Below are 24,495 nucleotides of genomic sequence, written 5' to 3'. Positions count from 1 at the left end.
TCTCACTCAGCATTCCGCCATCTTGGCTGCTTCTCCTGGCCACATGGCCTCTTTCTGCTCTCTGTTCTGCTCTCTCTGCTCTCTCATGCTAGTCATCCCAGGAACCAAGAGCGAAAACTCTCGTTCTGCCCCCATTTTATATTGTAGCTTCACAATCTCTAATCCAATATACAAAATAGGGAAGTCTCTAATACAAAGTCACTTCTCTGAGGCATAATGGGATTGTACCACCCCACATCAAAAAGGGTGGGAAAGGCTTAATCCCAAAACCAAGCCCCAGGCTACAAGGATTCTCAACACACATTAATATCACCTGGGCGACGGCCCCAATCTTTAACAAAGCGAGCATAATACATTTTATCTGCCCAACAGGAGGAGTCGGTCTGTGCGTGCTGGGCAGTGCTGGGCTCCGGGAGGCTCAGGAGTACCTCTGCCCACAGAGGGTTCTGTGGAGCAAAAGCAAGCACACTCAGGGGCCCCAGCAATCAGGATCACCTGGGCCCTGTTCCGTTGTAATAACAGAGGAAAGATGTCTGGAGCCTGTGGTGTATATTCTGCTTATCAAATGCCCAGTTACTCAGAGCTACCATTTTCCAAGATTACCAGTTTTCAAACAAGTTGAAAACAATCTAATATATTTGTCCTAAGACTGAACTTGGCATGACTTACTTTAATGATACAGAAGTCTGCAAACCTTTGGCCTCCCTTTGTGCTGCCAGGGTGGGTTCCGGTCACCTGAGAAAGCCCTCAGCAGCAGACAAGCACATGCCTGTCATGCTTTGCCCTGTGACAGCGCTGTCTTCTGTCTTTCTCCCCACCCCGGCATTGACGAGGAGGTAAAGACAACAAGGAAACCTTTGTTGGCACAAAATGCAGAAAAAATCATCACTAAGCCTGTGATAGCCACAGTGATTGCAATAAATTATCTCCACAGCAATTGATAAATTGCCACTTTCTGTCCCCATTATGTTTGGCTTTGTATAAACACCAAGCATTGTACAAACACTGAAGCATAAACGCACCTCTTCCTTTCCCGCTTTTTTTCTCTTTCTCTCATGCGCTCACACACCCCTGTGGTGAGGCAGTCTGCCCTGCCTTGGGTGACATTTATTTATTTTATGCATCCCAGGTTCTGCTGCCTGTCCTGCTTTAATTCCTGGTGCAAACAGACTTGAACCTGGGCCATTACTTATCACCAGTGAGGTTTCTTCCCTGAACAGGAAGTATCAAGCCAGACCTGCTTTCACAGTGTACTCTGTAACCGGTCATTAGTCACCACACCCGGGGCCAGTTCTGTGGCCAGGAACAGAATTGCAGGTTGAGGAGGGTGGCCGTCTCAATGTCCCAGCCCCTGGGAGGTCCTTGCCTTCTGGGGCTGTTGGGCAGATAAAATATATTATGCTCACTTTGTTAAAGATAGTGCTGCCCACATGGAAGTCTGGGCCCAGGTGATTGCTTGGGATGGGCGTGATTATATTAATGTGTGTTGGGGGTGGGCTATGGGCAGGCAGGATCCTTGTAGCCTGGGGCTTGGTTTTAGGATTAAGCCTTTCCCACCCTTTTTGATGTGGGGTGGGCTTTATATCAGAGACTTCCCTATTTTGTATATTGGATTAAAGGTTTTGATTTCTGCACTATAAAGTGGGGCAGACCGGGAACTTGCTCTCTCAGTTTCTGAGATTAACATTAGAGAGGAGAGCAGAGAAAGGCCACGTGGAGGAGGCCAGAAGAAGCAGCCAAGATGGTGGAGTGCTGAAGGAAAAGCCAGTTTGTGCAGAGTTTGTGCAGGGAGAAGGAAGGAGATGGGGAACAGAGGAGAATAAGGCTGGTGAGCTAGAAACCTTTGATTCTAGGAAACTCGGATAAGTCAGTGGCTTTGTGAGCACTGAATGTGAGTGGGTTTGGGAGCCCAGTGTGTGTTCCTACTTGCCCGCCAGGTGCAAGCTAGAATTAAAGATGATGGCCCACCAGTTCCTGGCTCCGTTGTTTCTTTACCGACTGTCCGAATCCAATGCGAACCTGCATGGGCCAGGCGGCTGTGATGGTGGCCTTGCCTACTGGCTTTACAGAGGGTCAGCTAGAATCCTGCTTTCAAAACAAAGGTCAGGCTGTCCACAGGTCAGAAGGATACCTGGGCAGGAAGGGTGGCCTAGGTCACAGTGTAGTTAAGTACTGGCACTTCAAACCCTTGCATTGGCCACATGTTGTGCCAGCCTCTTGTAAGTCTGGTTAGGGCACAGATCCCAGATGGGAGTGCACGGTTCCCTCCCACAGCCCTGCCAGCCCCTGGCCTGCTCACTGTCACTTCGAGATCCCAAGGACAAGGGCAGCATGGCCTCAATTCAGGTGCTGCTGTGTTGGGACTGGCAGCAAAGACAGAGAAATAATGACGTTCTTACCAAAGTAAAATGGGAAGTATTACCATTGAAACATTAAATCAGTAGCCTTTTCAAAGTACAGGATTCAAGGATTTATCACACACCATGCCTTCAGTTAGTAAGGGCCATGGTGCTATAGGGCCTAGTGTGTTGAAGGAAAAATATATTCGTGTTTGTGATGCATTTCCATGGAAGGCAGTCTTATTGGGAATTGTATATTTTATTTATTGGTAACCATTTCTGGCTTGGTTTATCACAGAACGGCTGCTGTATAAGTGATTGACCAGATTTTTCTAGAATGGTTAGAAATTCTAGATGTTTGCAAAAAGCCTTATAAATTATGCATTCACTTCTGTTTTGCAAAATGGTGTGGTAATAAACTTCTCTTTTCTGTCAGACCAAACTTGCATGTGTGTGTATTGTGCATGGATCGGCTGGTACGTGTGCATTTCTGTGTGTGCCTGAGCTTTTTGTATTATCTTTTGTAGAAACTTTTCAGCCTTCCTTTTAAAAATATAATGATTTTTTTATGATGTCCAAATAACAATTCCAGGCAGTATTACAAGAAATATTACAGTGAAATGTGTGTGAGAGCCCATCAGAAAGGGAGTATACCCACAGAGAAAATAGAAACGCACCAATTAAGATGTATGTGGCTATCACCCAGCTTTTAAGCTCTGGTTTGAGACCAGCATCCTCTATCTTGTCTCTCCTCTGGTCAGTTGTGGGGACAGGGGAGAGGAGGACACAGGCAGAGCCTCCTTCTTGCCTCCTAAACCCCTGAGCCCAGGAGGAAAGGAGGGCCTAGGGCCCATGCTGCCATGGTTTGGCGTCTAGGAGAGAGAGGGACCCAGATTGGCAGAAACAGCCTAAGAAAGAGGGCTAGAAAGTATGTGTTCGGGTAGCTGAGCAAGGTAGAGGGATAACCAAGAGGAAGGAGCAGACCACCCAGGAGCCCCATGTGGACCAGATGACCGGCTATGACTCATGCCCATGGCTGCAGGCTGCCTGCCCTCACCACCCTGAAAGTCGCTTGAAAGCAGGGACTGGACGTGACTAGGGCAAAGCCAACTTTGGGGCCTTAAAGAAGTCCTAACTGGGCCTCAGTTTTCTCATCTGCAAAATGGAAGTAATGATAGCTTTGTACTCCTCAAACCCCGAGTGGATAATTCCACAGTCAGCATCTCTCCGCATGTGAGTCTGGCCTGGCCTCCCAGTAGCTTCCCCTCTGGTGACTCTGGATCCCCGCTGCTGTGCCATGTGCCAGACGCTCCCGGCGAGCTGGGATGTGGCCTGCTGGCTGCCTGCCTCTCTAGGGGGGAAGTTGGACCTTCATAGCCCTGGGGCGGCCCAGGATTTCAGCAAGAAGAGGAAACTAGGAGACTTCTCTGACAGCCGCTTTTTTTGCACAGTAAAGGGTCTGCTTTCTACTTAGGCTGCTCATTTCAGATCATAAAATGGGAAAGATTTTCCAGAAGCTGTTACTCATTTACATCACTGGGAAATGTGAATTATTATATCAAAGGCTATTAACTTTAATACTAAAATTAGCAAGTGGAAATGGGTGATGGAGATTATGGGGGCAGCGACCCCACCACCAGCCTTTCCCCTTGGACCTTTAAGGAAAAGGGGACCAGCAAGAGGGAATTATTCTTAGCCCAAATAAGAGATAGGGATAGGGCTTCACAGAGGAGGTGGTTTTTCCACTGGACCTTGAATTTCATCAGTTAGAGGGAAGAGACTTTGCAGGCAAAAAAGATTAAGTCTATGACCTCAGCAGAAAATAAAGGCCAACATACGTTGGCCACTGACGAGCCTGTAGATCAGTCAGGACTAAGTTAGGAAAGGCCAAGGAGGCCATCTGTGAGTGGCCAGAGCTGAGTCTCACCTGCTGTGAATAACCTGCCTCATGGAGACTGGATAGGCTCCTCCGAATGGCTGCTACCCCTGGCTTAGAAGATCATGGGTCGGGAGCCATTGACCTAGCCTCCCTGAAGCCTCCTTCCATGGGTACCACAGACTAGGCTGCACCTGACAGGCCTCAGATGTGGTGTCTGATTTCCCACGCAGGTCAGAGATGCATGAATCCATTTGTGTTTTCTGTTTATCTGCTGTGTTGAAACACATCTGCATTATTCATCTTCTGTGTTATTAAGTCAATCAAATACAGAAATGCCTGTCCAGGTCTAACAACATTGCCAGGCTACAGTAGCATTTAGAAGCTCATGGTTTTTAATTACCTTGGTACAGCAGGGCCCAAGCTAAGTCCCGGGGAGAAAGGCCAGGACTCACAAGCACACTCTGCCCTCGGCACAGTATCTAGCACCGAAGTCATTCAAGCCACAACATTATTGAGTACTACTTGGTGCCAGGCCCAGGTTGGTTGCTAGAGACACAGAAACGAGTAAGAAGAAGCCCCTAGTTTGGCAGCGTGACAGAGGAGTGAACCAGTGTGTATAGTCAATGGTACCATGACAGTGCATAGTGAGTCCCCGAGGGCGAGGGCCCAGGAGGAAGCCAGGAGGTGCTCCCAGGCTGCCTGGACCAGCCTTTTGAGTTGTCAGGGACTCCTAAAAAGTTGGGGTTCTACGTGGAGCTGGCCCATAGCAGAACTGGCCGTGCTCAGGAATAGTTGCATGACCCTCCTCACACAGCAGTTAGGGAGTGGAGGCTGACTTCCGGTGACCCTAGGGGGTCCAGAGACTGCTGAGGGCCAGGGGAGGATGCTCCTTTCCCCCTCAGAGGATTCCTGGAAAAGGGGGCCCATTAGCTGGACAAAGCAGGGGAAGCCTGCATCCCCAGACCCAGGAATCGGACCACGTGAGGCAGCTGAGCTCCTCAGCAGAAGCCCCTGGAGCTGCCCCTGTGTGCCCTGGCTGCCGCTGGCATTTTCCCTGCACCCCACCTCCCCCTGCCCAAATTCTGAAAACCAACACCATGGCAGGAGAGGGGAAGGGCAGGGCAACCACAGACCACAAAACTATGTAGTCCCAGGTTTGCAGCTCCATGTGTCCCTGAAAAGCAAGAAAGCTACCCAACCCCAGACACTGAGACTGCAAACTTAGCTGCTGCCGCCTGACAGCCTCCAGCCTGGCTGGATTCACCAGCCCAAGAGGAGACAGCTGCCCCGACCCCCTTGTGCCAGCGCCCTGACCTCACTGGGCAGCAGTCAGTCACTCCTCGCTGGTTCCCCCGTCAGTCAAGCACCCTACTCATTGCTGCAGTCTGCCTTGGGTCCATCCCTCAAGAGTCCTGAGTGGACAGGCTGTCTTCTGGCCACCTGCATGGCCCTCGTGCCTTGCTTCTTGCTGGGTACACAGTAGGTACACAGGGAATAATGAATGAGGAAATGTTTCGGAAGAAGATTGTCAAGACCAACTATTGCATAAAACTGCACAATGTGGATTACAATATAAATGGCGCCCCCTGGGGTTGTGCAGCATGGGGAATACTGGGTGGTAAGCATCTTCACTGCCTCGAGCCCCCAGCCTTGGTGCTGACCTCTGGCCTTCCTCCTTCCCCTTCCAGCCGACGCTGACCACCATCCTGCCTACGTGCTGGTAATGGGTCGTAGTGACCTGTTCCGGTGAGCAGTTCTTTCCGGCCCAGCTGTCAAGTTGTGGTCATGAGAGAGTCCTGGATGTAGTCAGACCTCTGAGTTCTTGCCGATTCCAGGGAACTTGGTCTTTGGTAAAGATTTCCCTAGTTGGGGTGCTGGGGGCTCCTGGTTCCCCAGGAACTCTGGTCTCCCCACACCACTCCTCTGTTCCCCCTCAGCCCACAGTGGGCCTGATGACCTATGCTCAGGAAGGAAGGGGCCAAGGGTGCGTCCCCAGGGTGTTTGCCTCATTGGCTCAGCAAACAATGCTGCCATGACCCTGACTGCCTTCTCCTCCTCAGAAAGACCCAGCTCTGACCCTCAAGACCTGGAGGAACACAGGGAGAGACCACTGATGCTGCTGGTCCGGGGGTCAGGGAGGGCTTTAGAAGGAGGCAGGCTCGGAGAGATCCAAGTATAGGAACCCAGGAAAAAAAAGTCAGATACGGAGTGATTCTTGCAAGTGATTTGTTGATTCATTCATGCCTCACACAAGACCTTATTGAGCATCAACTACAGTGGTTTTCAAAGAGTGGTCCTGGGACCAGCAGCTTCAGAGATTCTGGGGATAGAGCCTAGCAACACATTTATCAGGCCACCAGATGACTCCACTGCCCCTCAAGTTTGAGCTAATGTGTGCCAGACACTGGGCTACATGCTGGGGTTGCTAAAGTGAGTTTGATGCCATTCCTCCCTCTTAGAGCTTTCCATCAAGGGAGAAGGCAGACAGGAAAGAGAGAAATTCCATCAGGGAAAGGGCTGCTCTAAAAGAGTGTGGAGGCAGATAGAAAGCTGGCATGGGTTTGATCTGGGAGCTGGAGCTCCTGGCAAGGAAAGGTCACCCGGAGACCCCAATGGTATGAGGACTGTCCTTTGCAAGGAGCCAGATGTTGGGACTAGCAGCCCCCAGAGGGCTCACAGAGCCCATGGCCAAATCCCAAACCATCTGATGCCCTATCCCTAGCCTCGAGCCTCTCCCTACTCTAACCCCTACCAGTCCCACCGCCCCCTCTTCCCACTCTGAGTCTCAAACAGCAGCTAGTCAATTCCTTCAATTGCCCTGGTGGGAAGTGTGCAAACCTCCAGGCCATTAGCTCAGAGCACATTTTTAGAACATTCTAGAGTAAGTTCTTCCATTCAGAAGAGAACACCATTTATTGATTTAGGAGCATCTATTTCTGCTTTAAACAGACAAAAGTTTTTTTAAAATCCTAAGCAGAGAGGAACAATATGAAAAATGAGTGAATTTAATAGGCTCTGACGATGGCACTTGGCTTATCTCATATAATCCTGACTCTAGCTCATTAAAGTAAGTAATATCACTCTATTGTCCAGATGAGGAAACTGAGGCTCAGAGAGGTAAAGTGACTTAGTGAGGCCATCCAGCTAATAAGTAGCAGGGCTGAAATATGACCTCCGCTGCCTTGAAGCCTGTGTTCTGGCCTATTTTGTAGTTTAGTGAGGAGACTGATGCTGAGTAATCCCAGCACAGGCAGATGTTTTCCTGAGCCCACATTCTGAGCTTGCATTTGTGGCTGGCTCTCAGGGCTGATTCTCTGCCTGAGGGGTGATTGGGTGGTGCAAGGGGAACAAATAGACCTAAGGCCGCTCCCAGCGGTTTCAGGGTTGTAGCTGGTTTCCAAATTTGCAACTGGGTGCTCTGTAAGCCCTCGGCCATTTGGGTAATTAGCAAATGATGCCTTCCCTCACCCTCTGACCAAAACGTGTCTTATCTTGCTCACTGACCCATCCCGGAGCTGGTAGGGTTGGCCTCAGAACTCTGTATCCTTCTCTGCCAGCCTCCCATTTGTCCCTGGAATGGCTGTCTGCTTGCATGAGGCGAAGTTCAGACAAGTAGCTGTGTGAGCAAAAGCTGCAGGGCCCTCAGAGGCCAAGAGGACTGCTGGCCTGTGGCACCATCTCTCCACAACAGTTAATAGTGTTGATTACCTAAGCCTCACTTTTCTAGAGGTCATAGGGCTTAGAAGCCTCAAACATATGGAAAACTAGGAAGTAACTTTGGAAGATTGTAGAACCACCCATGTTGATGTACAAACGCCATGCATCAAGCTCAGGAAGAGTCCTTAAGCTCTCACTGAAAGCATGTTTACTCTTAATTTGCTCATGTTTATAATAGGCTGTGGGATCTCAATACTTTCTATAAAAGCTCTATTGAGTTATAATTCACATACCATATAATTCGCCCATTTAAATATACAATCCAGCGTTTTTAGTATAAAGCTGTAGGACCATCACCACCATCAATTTTAGAACGTTTTGACCACTCTAAAAGAGAAACCCGCACTCGCTCCCTATTCTCCCTGAACCCCCGCCCGCATTCCCTGAAAACCGCTCATCTACTTCTGTCTGTAGATGTGCCCAGTCTGGACATTTCATAGAAATGGGATTATACAATGTGTAACCTTTTGTGACTACCTTTTTTCACTTAATGTGTTCAAGGTTCATCCATGTTGTAAATGCTTTGGTACGTACTTTCCTTTTATTGCTGAATAATATTTCTTTGGATGGATAGACCACATTTTGTTGATCCATTCATGAACTGATGGACATTGGGTTGTTTCCACTTTTGGGGTACTATGAATATGCTGCTAGGAATGTTGATGTACACATTTTTGTGTGGACATGTTTTCCTTTCTCTTCGGTACATGCCTAGGAGTGGGGTTGCTGGATCACACAGAAACTCCGCTTGGTGCTCGCAATGCCGCCGGACCCTTCCACAGAGGCCGTACCCCTTTACTCCCCACTAGCAGTGCGTGAGGGTTTCAATTTTTCTACGGCCTACATTAGAAAGGGAAATATTATTTCTCTTTATTTATGACATCTTACTGGATGTGAAGTGGTATCTCACGGTTTTAATTTGCATTTATTCCCCTGGAGCTAATGATGTGGAACATTTTTTCATATGCTTATTGATGATTTGCATACCTTCTTTGGAGAAATGTCTATTCAATTCCTTTGCCTATTTTTATATAGGTTATTTAGGCTATTTGTCTTTTATTTATTTATTTATTTATTGCTTTCAGCGATAGAGGAAGGGAGCGAGAGAGACAGGAACATCAAGCTGTTTTGACCGGGGATCAAACTAGCAACCTCTGCACTTTGGGACGATGCTCTGACCAATTGAGCATCCAGCCAGGGCAGGTTGTCCTTTTAATGTTAGTTGTAAGAGTTCTTTATATACTTAGAAACAAGCCCCTTATCAGGTACATGACTTGCCAACTTTTTCTCCCTTTCTTTGTGTTGTCTTTTCACTTTCTCAGTGGTGTATTGTCCATATTTTTTGTTCACAGCAAAATTAACAAAACCTGGGTGGTGGGGAGGGGAGCCTTTAAGAGACAAGCAGGCAGTCAGATGGCTGAGCTCTGATAAATGTTCTGACAACAAAGGAGGACATAAACCTAAACAGGTTCTATAAAAACAGAAGACAAGACCCAAGAGCATCCGCCTTTGCAGCTCAGGGGGACCCCTGAGTTCTGGGTGAAGTGAACAGTGCATTTTGAAAGAATGTTTGCCCCAAAGGATAGAGTAAGCTTTGGATGATAAGTTCCAGGGATGTGTGCCTTCAGTCAGAAATATGAGTGTTCTCCTACTGTGTGCCAGGATGGTGCTGTGTGCGGGAGGCACAGCCATGGAGTCCTGGAACAAAACACAATCACCTCTGCCCCCTCAAGTTGACAGGAAGGTAGGGAAGGTTGATGAGCAGAGGTGTCACCAGACAAGGACTTCCAGAGAAGTCTCCAACCACAGAGCAATGTCCCAGGTGTGTATAGTCCTCAACTACCCTGTGCTCATTGAGGCAGCAGGGCAGTTTGGCATTCTTATTTCACAGATGAGGGCACTGAGGCTGGAGAAAGGCTAGGACTTGTGGTGTCTCCAGGTGAGGAAGTCATTGGGAGCAAACCCAGGATTTCAGCCTCTCACATTACTCCTTCCACCCCTATATTTTTTTAGACTTAAAAAAAGTTCTGTGCAAGAATTTGTGTTTGCATTTATGAAACACAAAGTCCTCAGTGCTGGCTGCAGGTACACACCAGACTGCCCCAGTGACTCAGGCTGCTGGTGGGTCCCTGCACTGCCGTTTGGAGCCCACAGCCCCTCGTTCATCACTGCCCTCTTCTCAGGAGACCTTGCACTCTCTTTGGACACAAATCTCAAGCATGGGGGTGACTCCACAGTGATTAAAAAAGCTTAGAGTTCCTCTGACGCCAACCCAAGATGAACTAGAGCCAACACTACTGGCAGTGGGTTACAGACAGCACCAACTCTAGACTCAACTACTTACACAAGCAGCATGCCCAAAGAGGGAGTCTATCGGGCACCAGACACTGTGGAGAATAAATACGCCCAACAGGACAGACATTGCACAGTGTGTAACACACATGATCAAGGCTGACCCTTAGAGCCAGCCAGCCTGAAGGGATAACCGTACCCACAAAAGGGCCAACTGCATCTAATACTCACATACAATGAGAGGGAAAATAGTACCCTCAAGAAGCATTCCTAGAACAAGGAGAACAACTGGCCTGGAGGACATTACCACCGAGTCCATCTTCTTCATAAAGACACCACAAAAATTTCAACATACACAGTATAGGGGTTCCTGAAGAAGAAGAAAATGAACAAGAGATAGAGAACCTGTTTGAAGAAACCATAGCTGAAAACTTCCCTAAATTGATGAAGGAAAAAGTCACACAAGTTCAAGAAGCACAGAGAGTCCCATTAAAGAAAAACTAAAGGAGGCCTACACAAAGATGCATCATAATTAAAGTGCCAATGTTAAAAGACAAAGAAAGAATACTAAAAGCGTCAAGAGAAAAGAAGTTAATTATCTAAAGAGGAGCCCCCATAGAATGGCATCTGACTTCTCAACAGAAACACTTGAGGCCAGAAGGGATTGGCAAGAAATATTCTAAGTAATGCGGAGCAAAAACCTACAACCAAGACTTCTTTATCCAGAAAGGCTATTATTTAAAATTCATGGAGAAATAAAACATTTCCCAGACAAAAAAAAGAAAAGAAAAGAAAACAACTCAAGGAATTCATTACAACAAACCAGTACGTCTAGAAATATTAAAGGGCCTGCTGTAAAAAGAGCAAAGGAAAAAATATCTAGAAAAAAAGGATTGTAGACTTTAAGAATAAAATGGCAACGAACAACTACATATCAATAATAACCTTAAATGTAAATGCTCCAATCAAAAGACATAGGGTAGCTGTGTGGATAAGAAAACAGGACCTGTACATATGCTGTCTACAAGAGACCCACCTCAAAACAAAAGAGACACATAGACTGAAAATAAAGGGAAGAAAAAAGTATTTCATGCAAATAGAAATGAAAAAAAAAAAAAAAGCTGGGTAGCAATACTTAAATCTGACAAAATAGACTTTAAAACAAAGGCTATAGTAAGGAATAAAGAAGGTTACTACATAATGATACAGGGAGCAATCCAACAGGAGGATATAACCACTGTAAATATCAATGTGCCTAATATAGGAACACCTAAATATAAAAAGCAGATTTTGATGAACATAAAGGGCAAGATCAACAGCAATACTATAATAGTAGGGGATTTTAATACCCCACTAACATCATTGGATAGATCCTCCAGACAGAAAATTAACAAAGAAACAACCTCCTTAAATGACATACTAGATCAACTGGATTTAATAGATATCTTCAGAACCTTTCAACCCAAAGCAACAGAATAAATATTCTTTTCAAGTGCTCATGGTACATTCTCTAGGGTAGACCACATGTTAGGACACAAAACAAGTCTCAATTAATTTAAGAAGATTGAAATCATATCAAGCGCCTTCTCTGATCACAATGGCATGAAACTAGACATCAACTACAATAGAAAAACTGAAAAACATTCAAACACTTGGAAACTAAATACTATGATATTAAATAATGAATGGGTTATCAATGAGATCAAGGAAGAACTCAAAAACTTCCTTGAAACAAATGAAAATGAACATACAACAACTCAAAATTTATGAGACACAGCAAAAGCAGTCCTGAGAGGAAAGTTCATAGCATTACAAGCAAACTTAAGAAGCAAGAAGAGCTCAAATAAACAACTTAACCCTGCATCCTAAAGAACTAGAAAAAGAACATCAAATAAAGCCCAGAGCTAGTAGAAGGAAGGAAATAATAAAGATCAGAGCAGAAATAAATGATATAGAGGCTAAAGAAACAATACAGAGGATCAATGAAACCAGGAGCTGGTTCTTTGAAAAGGTAAATGAGATCGATGAACCTTTAACCAGACTGACCAAGAAAAAAGGAGAGAGTACTCAAATAAATAAAATTAGAAATGAAAGTGAAGAAGTAACAACTAACATTGCAGAAATACAAAGGATTGCAAGAAAATACTATGAAGATCTGTATGCCAAAAAATTGGACAACTTAGGCAAATGGATAAATTCCTAGAAACATATAATCTTCCAAAATTCAATCTGGAAAAATCAGAAAACCTAAACCAGGGGTCGGGAACCTTTTTGGCTGAGAGAGCCATGAATGCCACATATTTTAAAATGTAATTCCATGAGAGCCATACAATGACTCGTCTGTGTTATGCACTATCCAATAAAAATTTGGTGTTGTCCCAGAGAACAGCTGTGATTGGCTCTCAGCCACCCACAACTATGAACATGAGTGATAGGAAATGAATGGATTGTAATACATGAGAATGTTTTATATTTTTAACGTTATTAAAGATTTGTCTGTGAGCCAGATACAGCCATCAAAAGAGCTACATCTGGCTCGCGAGTCATAGGTTCCCGACCCCTGACCTAAACAGACCAATTATAACAAATGAAATTTAAAGTTATCAAAAAACTCACAGCAAGCAAAAGTCCTGGACCAGATGGCTTCACAGGTGAATTTTACCAAATATTCAAAGAAGAACTAACTTCTATCCTTCTCAAGCTATTTCAAAAATTCAAGAGGAGGGAAGACTTTCAAGCTCCTTTTATGAGGCAAGCATCATCCTCATTTCAAAACCAGGTAAAGACACTACAAAGAAAGAAAACTAGGCTTATATCCCTGATGAACTTAGATGCTAAAATTCTCACAAAATATTAGCAAACTGGATCCAGCAATACAGGAAAAAAATCATACATCAAGATCAAGTGATATTTATTCTGGGGAGGCAAGGCTGGTACAATATTCACAAACCAATAAATGTGATTTATTACATAAACAAAGGAAGGATAAAAATCACATGATAATATCAAGAGATGCAGAAAAAGCATTTGATAAAATCGAGCACCCATTTATGATCAAAGCTCTTAGCAAAATGGGAATACAGGGAACATACCTCAACATGATAAAGGCCATTTATGACAAACCCACAGCCAACATCATACTCAATGGACAAAAATTAAAACCAATCCCCTTTAGATCAGGAACAAGGCAGGGGTGCCCCCTTTCACCACTCTTATTCAAAATAGTTCTGGATGTCCTAGTCACAGCAATCAGACAAGAAGAAGAAATAAAAGGCATCCAAATTGGAAAAGAAGAAGTAAAGCTATCATTATTTGGTGATGATATGATACTGTACATAGAAAACCCTAAAGTGTCAGTCAAAAACTACTAAACCTGATAAATGAATCTGGCAAGGTGAAAGGATATAAAATTAATATTCAGAAATCAGTGGTATTTTTATACACCAACAGTAAACTATCTAAAAGAGAAATTAAGGAAACAATCTCCTTCCCTATTGCAACAAAAAAATAAAGTACCTAGGAGTAAATTTAACCAAGGAGGTAAAAGACATGTACTCAAAAAATTATAAAACACTGATAAAGAAATCAAGAAAGATACAAACAAGTGAAAGCATATATCGTGCTCATGGTTAGGAAGAATAAACATCATTAAAATGTCTATATTACCCAAAGCAATCTATAAATTCAATGCAATTCCTAATAAAATATCAATGACATACTTCAAAGATATAGAAATTTATATGGAACCAAAAAAGAACACGAATATCCTCAGCAATCTTGAAAATGAACAATAGAGTGGGGGGTATCACACTTCTTGATATCAAGTTATACTACAAGGCCATTGTACTCAAAACAGCCTTGTAATGGCATAAGACAGGCATACAGATCAATGGAACAGAACAGAGAACCTAGAAATAAACCCACACCTTTATGGTCAATTGATATTTGACAAAGAAGGTAAGAGCATATAGTGGAGTAAAGACAGTCTCTTTAATAAATGGTGTTGGGAAATTGCTACCTGCAAAAAAATGAAACTAGATCACCAACTTAGACCATTCACAAAAGTAAACTCAAAATGGATAAAAGACTTAAATGTAAGTTGTGAAACCATAATCATCTTGGAAGAAAACATAGGCAGTAAACTCTCCGATATCTCTTGTAGTAATATTTTTCCAGATATATCTCCATGAGCAAGTGAAATAAAGAACAGAATGAACAAATGGGACTATATCAAAGTAAAAAGCTTTTGTATAGCTAAAGACACCATGACAAAATAAAAAGACAACCCATACAATGAGAGAACGTATTTGACAATACATCTGATAAGGGGTTAATAACCAGAATTCGTAAAGAACTTCTAAAACTCAACAACAGGAAGTAATCCAATTAAAAGTGGGCAAAAGAACTGAATAACACTTCTCCAGAGAGGACATACAGATGGCCAATAGGCATATGAAAAAATGCTCAACATCACTAATCATCAGAGAAATGCAAATTAAAACCACAATTAGATACCACCTCGTACCTGTCAGAATGGTGCTCATTAACAAAACAACACAGATTAAGTGCTGGCGAGGGTATGGAGAAAAGGGAACCCTCCTGCACTGCTGGTGGGAATGCAGACTTGTTCAGCCATTATGGAGAACTGTATGAGGTTTCCTTACAAAATTAAACATGGAACTGCCTTTTGACCCAGCCATCCCACTTTTAGGGATATATCCTAAGAATACCAAATCACTGATTCAAAAGAAGATATGCACCCCCATGTTTATTGCAGCATTGTTTACAATAGCCAAGATCTGGAAACAGTCCAAATGTCCATTGTGGAAAGTGGATTAAAAAGCTGTGGTACATATACACAATGGAATTCTACGTGGCCATGAAAAAGAAGGAAATTTTACCTTTTGTGACAGCATGGATGGACCTGGAGATTATTATGCTAAGTGAAGTAAGCCAGGCAGAGAAAGACAAATAAATATCATATGACCTCACTTATATGTGGAATCTAATGAACAAAGTGAACTGAGGAACGGAATAGAGGCAGAGGCGGGTTCACAGGGAGCAGAGGGACAGCTGTCAGAGGGAAGGGGGATGAGGGGATGAGATCAGGAAGTTAAAGGGATTAGTGAAATTATATATACATAACTCATAGATACAGATAACAGGAGAGCAAATCCGAGGGAAGGGGGGAGGGTGTTAGGAGGAGAAGGGCAAAGGGGTGTAATGAAGGACACTAGGGTAGGGGTGAGGGACTTATATTCAGTGGGACACTTGAATCCATGTAAACACAATAAATTAAAATTAATAAAAAAATTTTTAAAAGAAAGCTTAGAGTTCCTGTTTTACTTAAATTTTAGCCTTATCCCTTTACACTTATATGTTTAAGTATGATTTACTCTGTATATAACATTATAGTGCACACATTATAACATTTTAAATGTTTAACTTGTAAAATAAATGTAGCAGTAATAAGAATGTATCCCCCCCCCCCAGTTAATTTTACTACCAGATAAAATTTAAAAACAAAATTTGAAGATAACCATGGGCAGCATGAGGACAAGTCCCTGGAGGCCAGCCTGGGCCGGAAATGTTCGCTCAGTCAGCCTCGGCCTCTGTGGGGGTGGGAGGCGCCCCAGCTGACCACCATCTTTCCATCTAGTCTAGCTGCAGAGCGCACAGGCAGCTACTGTCTGTCCCCGCCCACATCCGACCCAATGGTTATTCCTTCGCGGCTGCTGCCCGCCCCAGCCCCTTGAGTCTGAGGGCTGCTGCCCATGCAGAACAGGCTACAGGGCCACCCATGCTGTGACAGCCACATCAGTGGCCTGCCCGGGAGCTGGCAGGAGCTGGTCGTCAGGCCCCTGGGCCAGGCGTGGCTCCTAACCAGAAATACCCCCTGTTGTGGCTCTGCTGGGAAGTGGGAGGGATCTGTGACCCTGGGCAGAGACTCAGAAGGGCTAGGACCTGTGGTCTGTGCCAGCTCTTGCATGCCTGAGCCACAGCGGTTTTTCCTCTGGCAGCTTGGGGGGCAGGGCAGGTGGACAGATCTGTGTGTAGGCTGCAGGCTCAGCCCACGAAGCAAAAATTTGATCCCCTTTCCTTCTACCTTCCCCAGATCTGTAAACAGAACAGCCAGGGAGCCGGGCAGAGCCTGGATTAGTCACTCTGACTTTCAGGCAACACGGTCTCTGCTGGACCTCTAGGGCCTCCAGGACTTGCCCCACATGTCCTACCCTTGTGAGCCTTTACACCAGCAGCAAGCAGGCCTTGTTCTGGGCACTGGAAGGGCAGGAGAATTCTGAGACATGACCACTGCTCACGAAGCACCTCAGAACAGCAGGAGCACACACACACTCACATGTGTCCATGGAGAGATGGCTCTGAGCTCTTGCACGAATTAATAACTTTCATCCTCACAACAACCCTGTGGAAAGGTGTAGTTAGTGTCCCCATTTGAAAGGTGAGGGGACTAAGGCCCAAAGGTACCCAGCTAGTAAATGATGAGCATGGCTATGATTTGACCTCAGCACTTGGCCCAGCAGTGGCTGTCCCTGTATCAGAACTGCAGAGGAAAACACAGAGCTGGGGTGAAGGCCTCACTCAGGCATTACCACCTGGCTGGTTCCTGTCCTAGAAACTGAATTGCGATGGTCAAAAGCACAATGGAGGTGTTTGTTGTTGTTGTTGTTGTTGTTTTACAGAGATAGAGAGTCAGAGAGAGGGATAGATAGGGACAGACAGACAGGAACGGAGAGAGATGAGAAGCATCAGTCATCAGTTTTTTGTTGTGGCACTTTAATTGTTCATTGATTGCTTTCTCATATGTGCCTTGATCATGGGGCTACAGCAGAGTGAGAAACCTCTTGCTCAAGCCAGCAACCTTGGGTCCAAGCTGGTGAGCTTTGCTCAAACCAGATGAGCCCGGGCTCAAGATGGCAACCTCAGTGTCTCAAACCTGGGTCCTCCGCATCCCAGTCCGACGCTTTATCCACTGTGCCACCGCCTGGTCAAGCTGGAGGTGCTTTATGCTTCATTTCCATCCGTCCTGCACAGGGCCCCTTAGGACCATAAATCTGGAACTTTGAATAGATTCCTAGGCTTCCAGGGGGGTGAGTTCAGAAAGGATCTCATGTTAGAGCCACCCAGACAGGCTCAGTGAGGATCCCTTATCTTGGCCAGTTTGGGACAAAGCTGGTACCAGTCCAAGGTCTTCCCAACCCTTGTCCATGGCTTCTTTCTCTGGAGTTGCTTCCATGCTTAGCTCCCCATGAAGCAAATATTGAGTTCGGTTCTGAGCATTGAGACTCAAGAGCCAGCTCCCAACGGTTCCTTCCCACCAGCGCCGCTCAGTCTGGGTTACACATAGACAGCATTCAAAGTCTGGATCTCATTGTCTTTTTTCCTTTCAGTGGGTTGGGTTTTGCTTTGAGTCTGTAAACAAGTGGGCTTCTTCAAGGACCAGCAGAGGTCCTGTGCCACGAAGACCAGCCTGGCTTCCCCTCCCAAAGTGCAGCCTGCGTCCTGAGCAAGAGCCCTAGTATGCCGGGACCACTCCCCATGCTGCCCTGTTCAGTCCTGGGCAGGTGCATGTTGTCTCACCATTTATATACACACGCCATTGAAAACCAGCCTGTAAACCTTCTGAGGTGGACCACATCTCATTCATCTTTAAACTCTTAGAAGTGTTCACACCGTACTTACTTGGGTGGAAGGGGAAAGGAGAAAGCAATCAGAAGATGGCATTGAAGGGGACCTTCTAGGGCTCCTCCAAATGGCTAGTGAATGTGGAGAAGATAGTCTAGAGCAGTGTCCCCAACCTTTTTTGGGCCACGGACTGGTTTAATGTCAGAAAATATTTTCACGGACAGGCCTTTAGGGTGGGATGGATAAATGTATCATGTGACAGAGACAAGCGTCAAGAGTGTGTCTTAGACGGATGTAACAGAGGGAATCTGGTCATTTTTTAAAAATAAAACATCATTCAGACTTAAATATAAATAAAACAGAAATAATGTAAGTTATTTATTCTTTCTCTGCGGACCAGTACCAAATAGCCCATGGACTGGTACCGGTCCGCAGCCCGGGGGTTGGGGACCACTGGGTTAGAGGCCTCAGTGTGGTTCCTCTCCTTCCCCTAAGGGCAGAGCTCGCTCCCTGTGGCTGGTGTCCCCCGATGGCTGAGCCAGTGACTGGGAAGGGGACCAGTGTGTCCATCCAGCCTTGACCGACCACAAGGAGCTCTGGAATGAGTCCCTGGGGAGTCAGTCTTTACTTTCTTTCTGGTCCAGATCCCTTAAGCTGGGCTATTGGTGAAGTCAGCCTGCAGAGGCAGACAGACCAGCATCCTGTTCTGCACACCCTCAGTCCCTCTGAGCCTCAATTTCCTTCTCTTTAAGTTGGGGATAATAAGGTACCTATTTTGTGGAGTTCTTGTGAGGACTGGGTGGCTATCACTCATAGAAAGGCAGTCTGGTATACAGAGGGCATCTTAAAAGTAGGAGATGCTGCTTCTGCCTTGTAATGTGTCTGTGGTACAGTTTTCATAGCCTTTTAGTATTGCACTGTGTGTCATCTCCAAGGAGACACTGATGTCCATTCCTAAAGGTGGGATGCCCAGAGAGCCTTCTGGAAGGTTTGACTTTTAGATTCCATATATAAGTAACATCTGTGTTTGGATAATTTCACATAGTATAATGTCCCACAGGATTTCCTTCTCTCTTAAGGTTGAATGTATATGTGTATATACATACCACATTTTCTTTATTCATCTATCAACAGACACTCAAGTTGTTTCCATATCTTGTCTACTATGGATAATGCAATGAATATAGGGTGCAGAATTCTCTTCAAGATAGTGATTTTATTTCTTTTGGATAAATACCCAGAAGAGGGATTGCTGGATCATATGATAATTCTATGTTTAATGTTTTTGAGGAGCCTCCATACTATTTTCCATACTGGCTGTACCAATTTACATTCCTACCAACAGCATACAAGAGTATCCCTTTTTCCACATCTTTGCCAACATCTATTATCTTTTGACTTTTTGATAATAGTCATCCTAACAGGTATAAGATGTTATGTATTGTGCTTTTGGTATACATTTTCCTAATTATTAGTGATGTTGAGCATCTTTTCATGTACCCATTGGCTATTTTGTATTTCTTCTTTTTTTTTTTTTTTTTTTTCATTTTTTCCGAAGCTGGAAACAGGGAGGCAGTCAGACAGACTCCCGCATGCGCCCGACCGGGATCCACCCAGCATGCCCACCAGAGGGCGATGTTCTGCCCCTCTGGGGCGACGCTTGTTGCAACCAGAGCCATTCTAGCACCTGAGGCAGAGGCCACAGAGCCATCCCCAGCACCCAGGCCATCTTTGCTCCAATGGAGCCTTGGCTGCGGGAGGGGAAGAGAGAGACAGAGAGGAAGGAGAGGGGGAGGGTTGGAGAAGCAGATGGGCACTTCTCCTGTGTGCCCTGGCTGGGAATCGAACCCGGGACTACTGCACGCCAGGCCAACACTCTACCGCTGAGCCAACCGGCCAGGGCCTGTATTTCTTCTTTGGAAACATGTTATTCAGGTCCATTTTCTTAAATGCATCTTGAGTTAGTTTTTGTGTATGGTGTAAAATAAAGGTTCGATTTCATTCTTTTGCATGAGAATATGCATTTTTTCCAACACTGTTTATTAAAGAGAGTATCATTTCCCCATTTGTAGTCTTGACACCTTTGTCCAAGATTAGTTGACATTATATGTGTATTTATTTCTGGGCTCTCTATTCTGTTTTATTAGTCTATCTGTCTGTTTTTATGCCAGTACCATACTATTTTAATTACCATTGCTTTGTAATATAGTTTGAAATCAGGAAGTGTGATGCCTCCAGCTTTGTTCTTGCTTAAGGTTGCTTTAGCTATTTGCAGTCTTTTGAATAATCTTAAAATGATAGTCTCTATAGTTGTAAAAAATGTAATTGGAATTGTGATAGAGATGGCTTTGGATTTGTAGATCACTTTGGCAGTATGGACATTTTAACAATATTCTTCTGATCCATGAATGTGGATATCTTTCCATTTATTTGTGTGTTTTTTTTAATTTCTCTAATCAATGTTTCATAGTTTTCATTGTACAAATTTTTCACTTCCTTAAATTTATTCCTAAGTTCTTTATCCTTTTGAGGATATTGTGGATGAGATTTCTTAAAATTTCTTTTTCAGATGGTTCACCGTTAGTGTCTAGAACTACAACTGATTTTTATGTATTGATTTTTGTATCCTGCAACTTTACTGAATTAATTTATTAGTTTTAACAATTTTTTTTGGTGGAGTCTTTAGGGTTTTCTATATATAGGATTGCATTATCTGCAAATAGTGACAGTTTTACTTATTTTCCAATTTGGATGCCTTTTATTTCTTTTTCTTGCCTGATTTCTCTGGCTAGGACTTCTAGTACTGTGTTGAATAGGAATGGCAAGAGTGAGTATCCTTGTCTTATTCCTGATCTTAAAGTAACAGCTTTCAGCTCTTTACTATTAAGTATGGTGGGAGGTGTAGACTTGTCATATTTGGCCTCTATCATGCTGAGATATATTCCTTTTATACCTACTTCTGTGAGAGTTTTTATCACGAAAGGTTGTTCAGTTCTGTCAAATGCTTTTTTTCTGCATCTGAGATGGTCATGTGATTTTTATTCCTAATTCTGTTAATATGATATATCACATTTATTGGTTTGCATATGTCAAAACTTCCTTGCATGTCAGGGATAAATCCCACTTAATCATGGTGTAGGATTCTTTTAATGTGCTGTTGAATTCTGTTTGCTAGTATTTTGTTGAGGATTTTTGCATATATGTTCATCAGGGATATTATTTTGTAATTTTTTTTTTCTGTCAGTGTCCTTATTTTTGGTATTAAGGTAATTTTGGCATAAAATGAGCTTGAAAGTGATCCCTCTGTTCACTTTTTTGGAAGAAGGATTGGAATTAATTCTTTTTTAAAAAACATTTTTTTTTTTATTTTTGAGGAGAGAGAGACGGGAAGGGAGAGAGATGAGAAGCATCAACTTGTTTGTGGTACTTTTAGTTGTTCATTGATTGCTTCTCATACGTGCCTTGGACCAGGGGGCTCAAGACCAGCCAGTGACTCCTTGCTCAAGCCAGAAACCTTGTGATCATGTTGATGATCCTATGCTCAAGCCGGTGACCTTGGGGTTTAGAACCTGGGGTCACAACATCCCAGGTCGATGCTCTATCCATGGTGCCACCACCGGTCAGGTGGCATTAATTCTTCTTTAAATGTTTTGTAGAATTTACCAGTAATGACATCCAGTCTTGGACTTTTTCTTTGTTGAGAAAATTTAAAATTACTGATTCAATATCCTTACTCATTGGTCTGTCAGATTTTCTTTCTTCTTGGTCTAGTCTTGGTAGATTGTATGTTTTTTAGGAATTTATCCACTTCTTCTGGGTTATCCAATTTGTTCATACTAGTCTCTTATGATCCTTGGTATTTCTGTTATATCAGTTGTAATTTCTCCTCTTTTATTTTTACTTTTATTTTCTCTTTTTTTTAGTCATGTAAAAGATTTGTCAATTTTGTTTATCTTTTCAAAACAAAACAGGTCTTAGTATTTTTTTTCTATTGTGTTTCTAGCCTGTTTCATTTATTTCCACTTTGACCTTCTTCTTTCTTTCTTCTGCTAACTTTGGATTTGGTTTGTTCTTTCTCTAGTTCTTTGAGGTGTAAAGTTAAGTGATTTGAGAACTTTTTCTTTCTTTGTGTAAGCATTAAGCTATTAATAGCCTTCTTAGAACTGCCTTTTCTGCATCACTTATGTTTTGGTTTCCAATTTCATTTGTTTCAAGATTTTTTTTCCAGCCTCGGTCAGTTGGCTCAGCAGTAGAATGTCAGACCAGAGTGTGGAAGTCCTGGGTTTGATTCCCGGTCAGGGCACACAGGATAAGCTACCATCAGCTTTTTCATCCCTCCCCTTTCTCTCTCCCTCTATCCCTCCCTCTCTCTCTTTCATTGTCCTCCCTACCCCCGGCAGCCATAGTTTGAAAGGTTTGAGCAAGTTGGTCCCAGGCGCTGAGGATGGCTCCATGCCTTGCCTCAGGTGCTGAAATAGCTAGGTTGCCGAGCAACAGAGTAGTGGCCCCAGATGGGCAGAGCATCACCCTCTAGGAGGCTTGCCAGGTGGATCCCAGTCAGAACACATGTGGGAGCCTGTCTGTCTGCTTCCCTGCCTCTCATTTAATAATAAAAAAAAAAATTTTTCTCCCTCTTTTTTCCCTTGACTTACTGGTTTTTCAGGGATGTGCTGTTTAATTTCCACACAGTTGTAAAGTTTCCAGTTTTCCTCCTGTTACTGATTTCTGGTTTCATATTGCTGTGGTCAGAAAAGATACTTGATATGATTTCAACCTTCTTAAATTTGTTAAGTTTTGTTTTATGACCTACCATATGACCTGTCTTGGAGCATGTTCCATGTACACATGAGGAGGCTACAGGGCTGTCTGGTGTTTCTGTGCTGATGTTGTGTCTGCATGATCTATCTATTGTTGAAGGTGGGGATTGACATCCCCTACTGTATTGTTGCCCATTTCTCCCTTTAAAGCTACTAAATATTTTCTTTATATATTTAGGTGCTCCTGTTTACAATGATTTGAAATTAGTGATGAGTTTAAACAGTATTTGGAAAACTTTCACAATTAAATATGTGCTGTCACATTGGTCAGTATGGGTGACAGACTCCCTGTGAATGACTCACTCAATGCTACTGTGGTTTATTGCTTACATTCATGCATAAAGGAAATGGCAAATTTCAGTTAGAACTTGGTAACAATTAAATGTAATTTTTCCCAGTAAGTTTACTGCAAAGTCCTGGCCTAAGTCCAGGATTTCCTCCGTGTGCACTCACACCTCCAGCTCAGTGGAGCAGATGCCCACCCCCAGTCTGAGAGCCCCTTCAGTGTCATGACCCACCCCCACATACCCTCAGAGGTGAGATTTCAGTAGCTGTTCATTCAGTCAGCAAATACTGAGCACCAGCCCTGTTATAAAGAGGGAGGTCCAAATCAAATAAGATGAGGTCCTTGCCTTCCAACTGCTCAGCATCTCCGTAGGGCAGAGCATCAGAGGTACCGTTCCAACACGCAGAATGTAGACCAGCAGAGGAACATGTCTACCCTTCCTGGTAATCCAAGACCACTCACAGAGATGGTGAGGACGGAGATAAAGGGCAGATTCTCACACTGTCCAGGCACCATTGCACAGCAGGATCATGACACTCCATACCCTCTTTTCTCAGCACTCTCACTCTGGCTCGTTTGTCCCAAAGAAATGATTTAGCAGGAAGGACAAAGGGTGGAAGGCAGAGGTCCTTCCTCCTCCTTTTTCTGATGTGTGTCCTCCTCAGGGTGGCGTCTCATTCAGCTTGTCTCTCCCCCCCCCCCCCGCCACCCCATACTGGCACATGTTAACACTCATGAAGTCCTGTTGGGTTACAATGCAGTTACAATGAACAAGAGACAGGTGATAGGAAGGGGCCCTCCATTGACCAGGCTCCTGTTTTCTCTTCTAGCCACCAAAATGTCAGGAGAGATGGACAAGCCGCTGATCAGCCGCCACCTGGTGGGCAGTGATAGCAGCCTTGCTGAGGCCTGCAGTAAGGCCCCCAAAGTGGGCATCCTGGGCAGTGGGGACTTTGCCCGCTCCCTAGCCACACGCTTGGTGAGCTCTGGCTTCAGCGTGGTCGTGGGAAGCCGCAACCCCAAACGCATGGCTGGGCTGTTCCCCTCAGTGGCACAAGTGACTTTCCAGGGGGAGGCAGTAGGCCCCCCTCAGGTCATCTTCGTGGCTGTGTTCCGGGAGCACTACTCCTCACTATTGTGTCTCAGCAACGAGCTAACCGGCAAGATCCTGGTGGATGTCAGCAACCCCACGGAGCAGGAGCTCCTGCAGCACCAGGAGTCCAACGCTGAGTACCTGGCCTCCCTCTTCCCCACCTGCACAGTGGTCAAGGCCTTCAACGTCATCTCTGCCTGGACCCTGCAGGCTGGCCCGAGGGATGGGAACAGGCAGGTAGGTGCTGGGCGGATAACAACCATCATAACAAAAGATATGAATGGCTAACTTTCCTTGAGGGCCCTCAGTGCACCAGGCTTTTTGTGCCCTTTTTCTCCGCCCCTCTCACATCACTGCAGAGCCCCATTTTATGGAGGGGGAAACTGAGGCTCAGAGATATTGATGAAGTCCCACAGTTGGTGAGGTGG

At 44.5% G+C, this 24,495-nt stretch overlaps 1 protein-coding gene across 3 annotated transcripts in view; it reads left to right on the top strand.

Annotated features, from left to right (window-relative positions):
* The window catches only part of STEAP3 (STEAP3 metalloreductase), a 62,350-nt gene that overhangs the window by 15,924 nt on the left and 21,931 nt on the right, over positions 1–24,495 (top strand). For all 3 annotated transcript variants that reach the window (XM_066345554.1, XM_066345556.1, XM_066345555.1), the window contains exon 2: positions 23,805–24,304. In XM_066345554.1, coding sequence (XP_066201651.1) covers positions 23,813–24,304 — 492 coding nt within the window. In that variant the 5' untranslated portion in view covers positions 23,805–23,812. The remainder of the gene's footprint in view (positions 1–23,804; positions 24,305–24,495) is intronic.

The sequence above is a fragment of the Saccopteryx leptura genome, chromosome 7 (assembly GCF_036850995.1).
Source record: "Saccopteryx leptura isolate mSacLep1 chromosome 7, mSacLep1_pri_phased_curated, whole genome shotgun sequence".
Classification (NCBI taxonomy): domain Eukaryota; kingdom Metazoa; phylum Chordata; class Mammalia; order Chiroptera; family Emballonuridae; genus Saccopteryx; species Saccopteryx leptura.
This window is presented reverse-complemented; position numbering and strand designations above follow the sequence as displayed.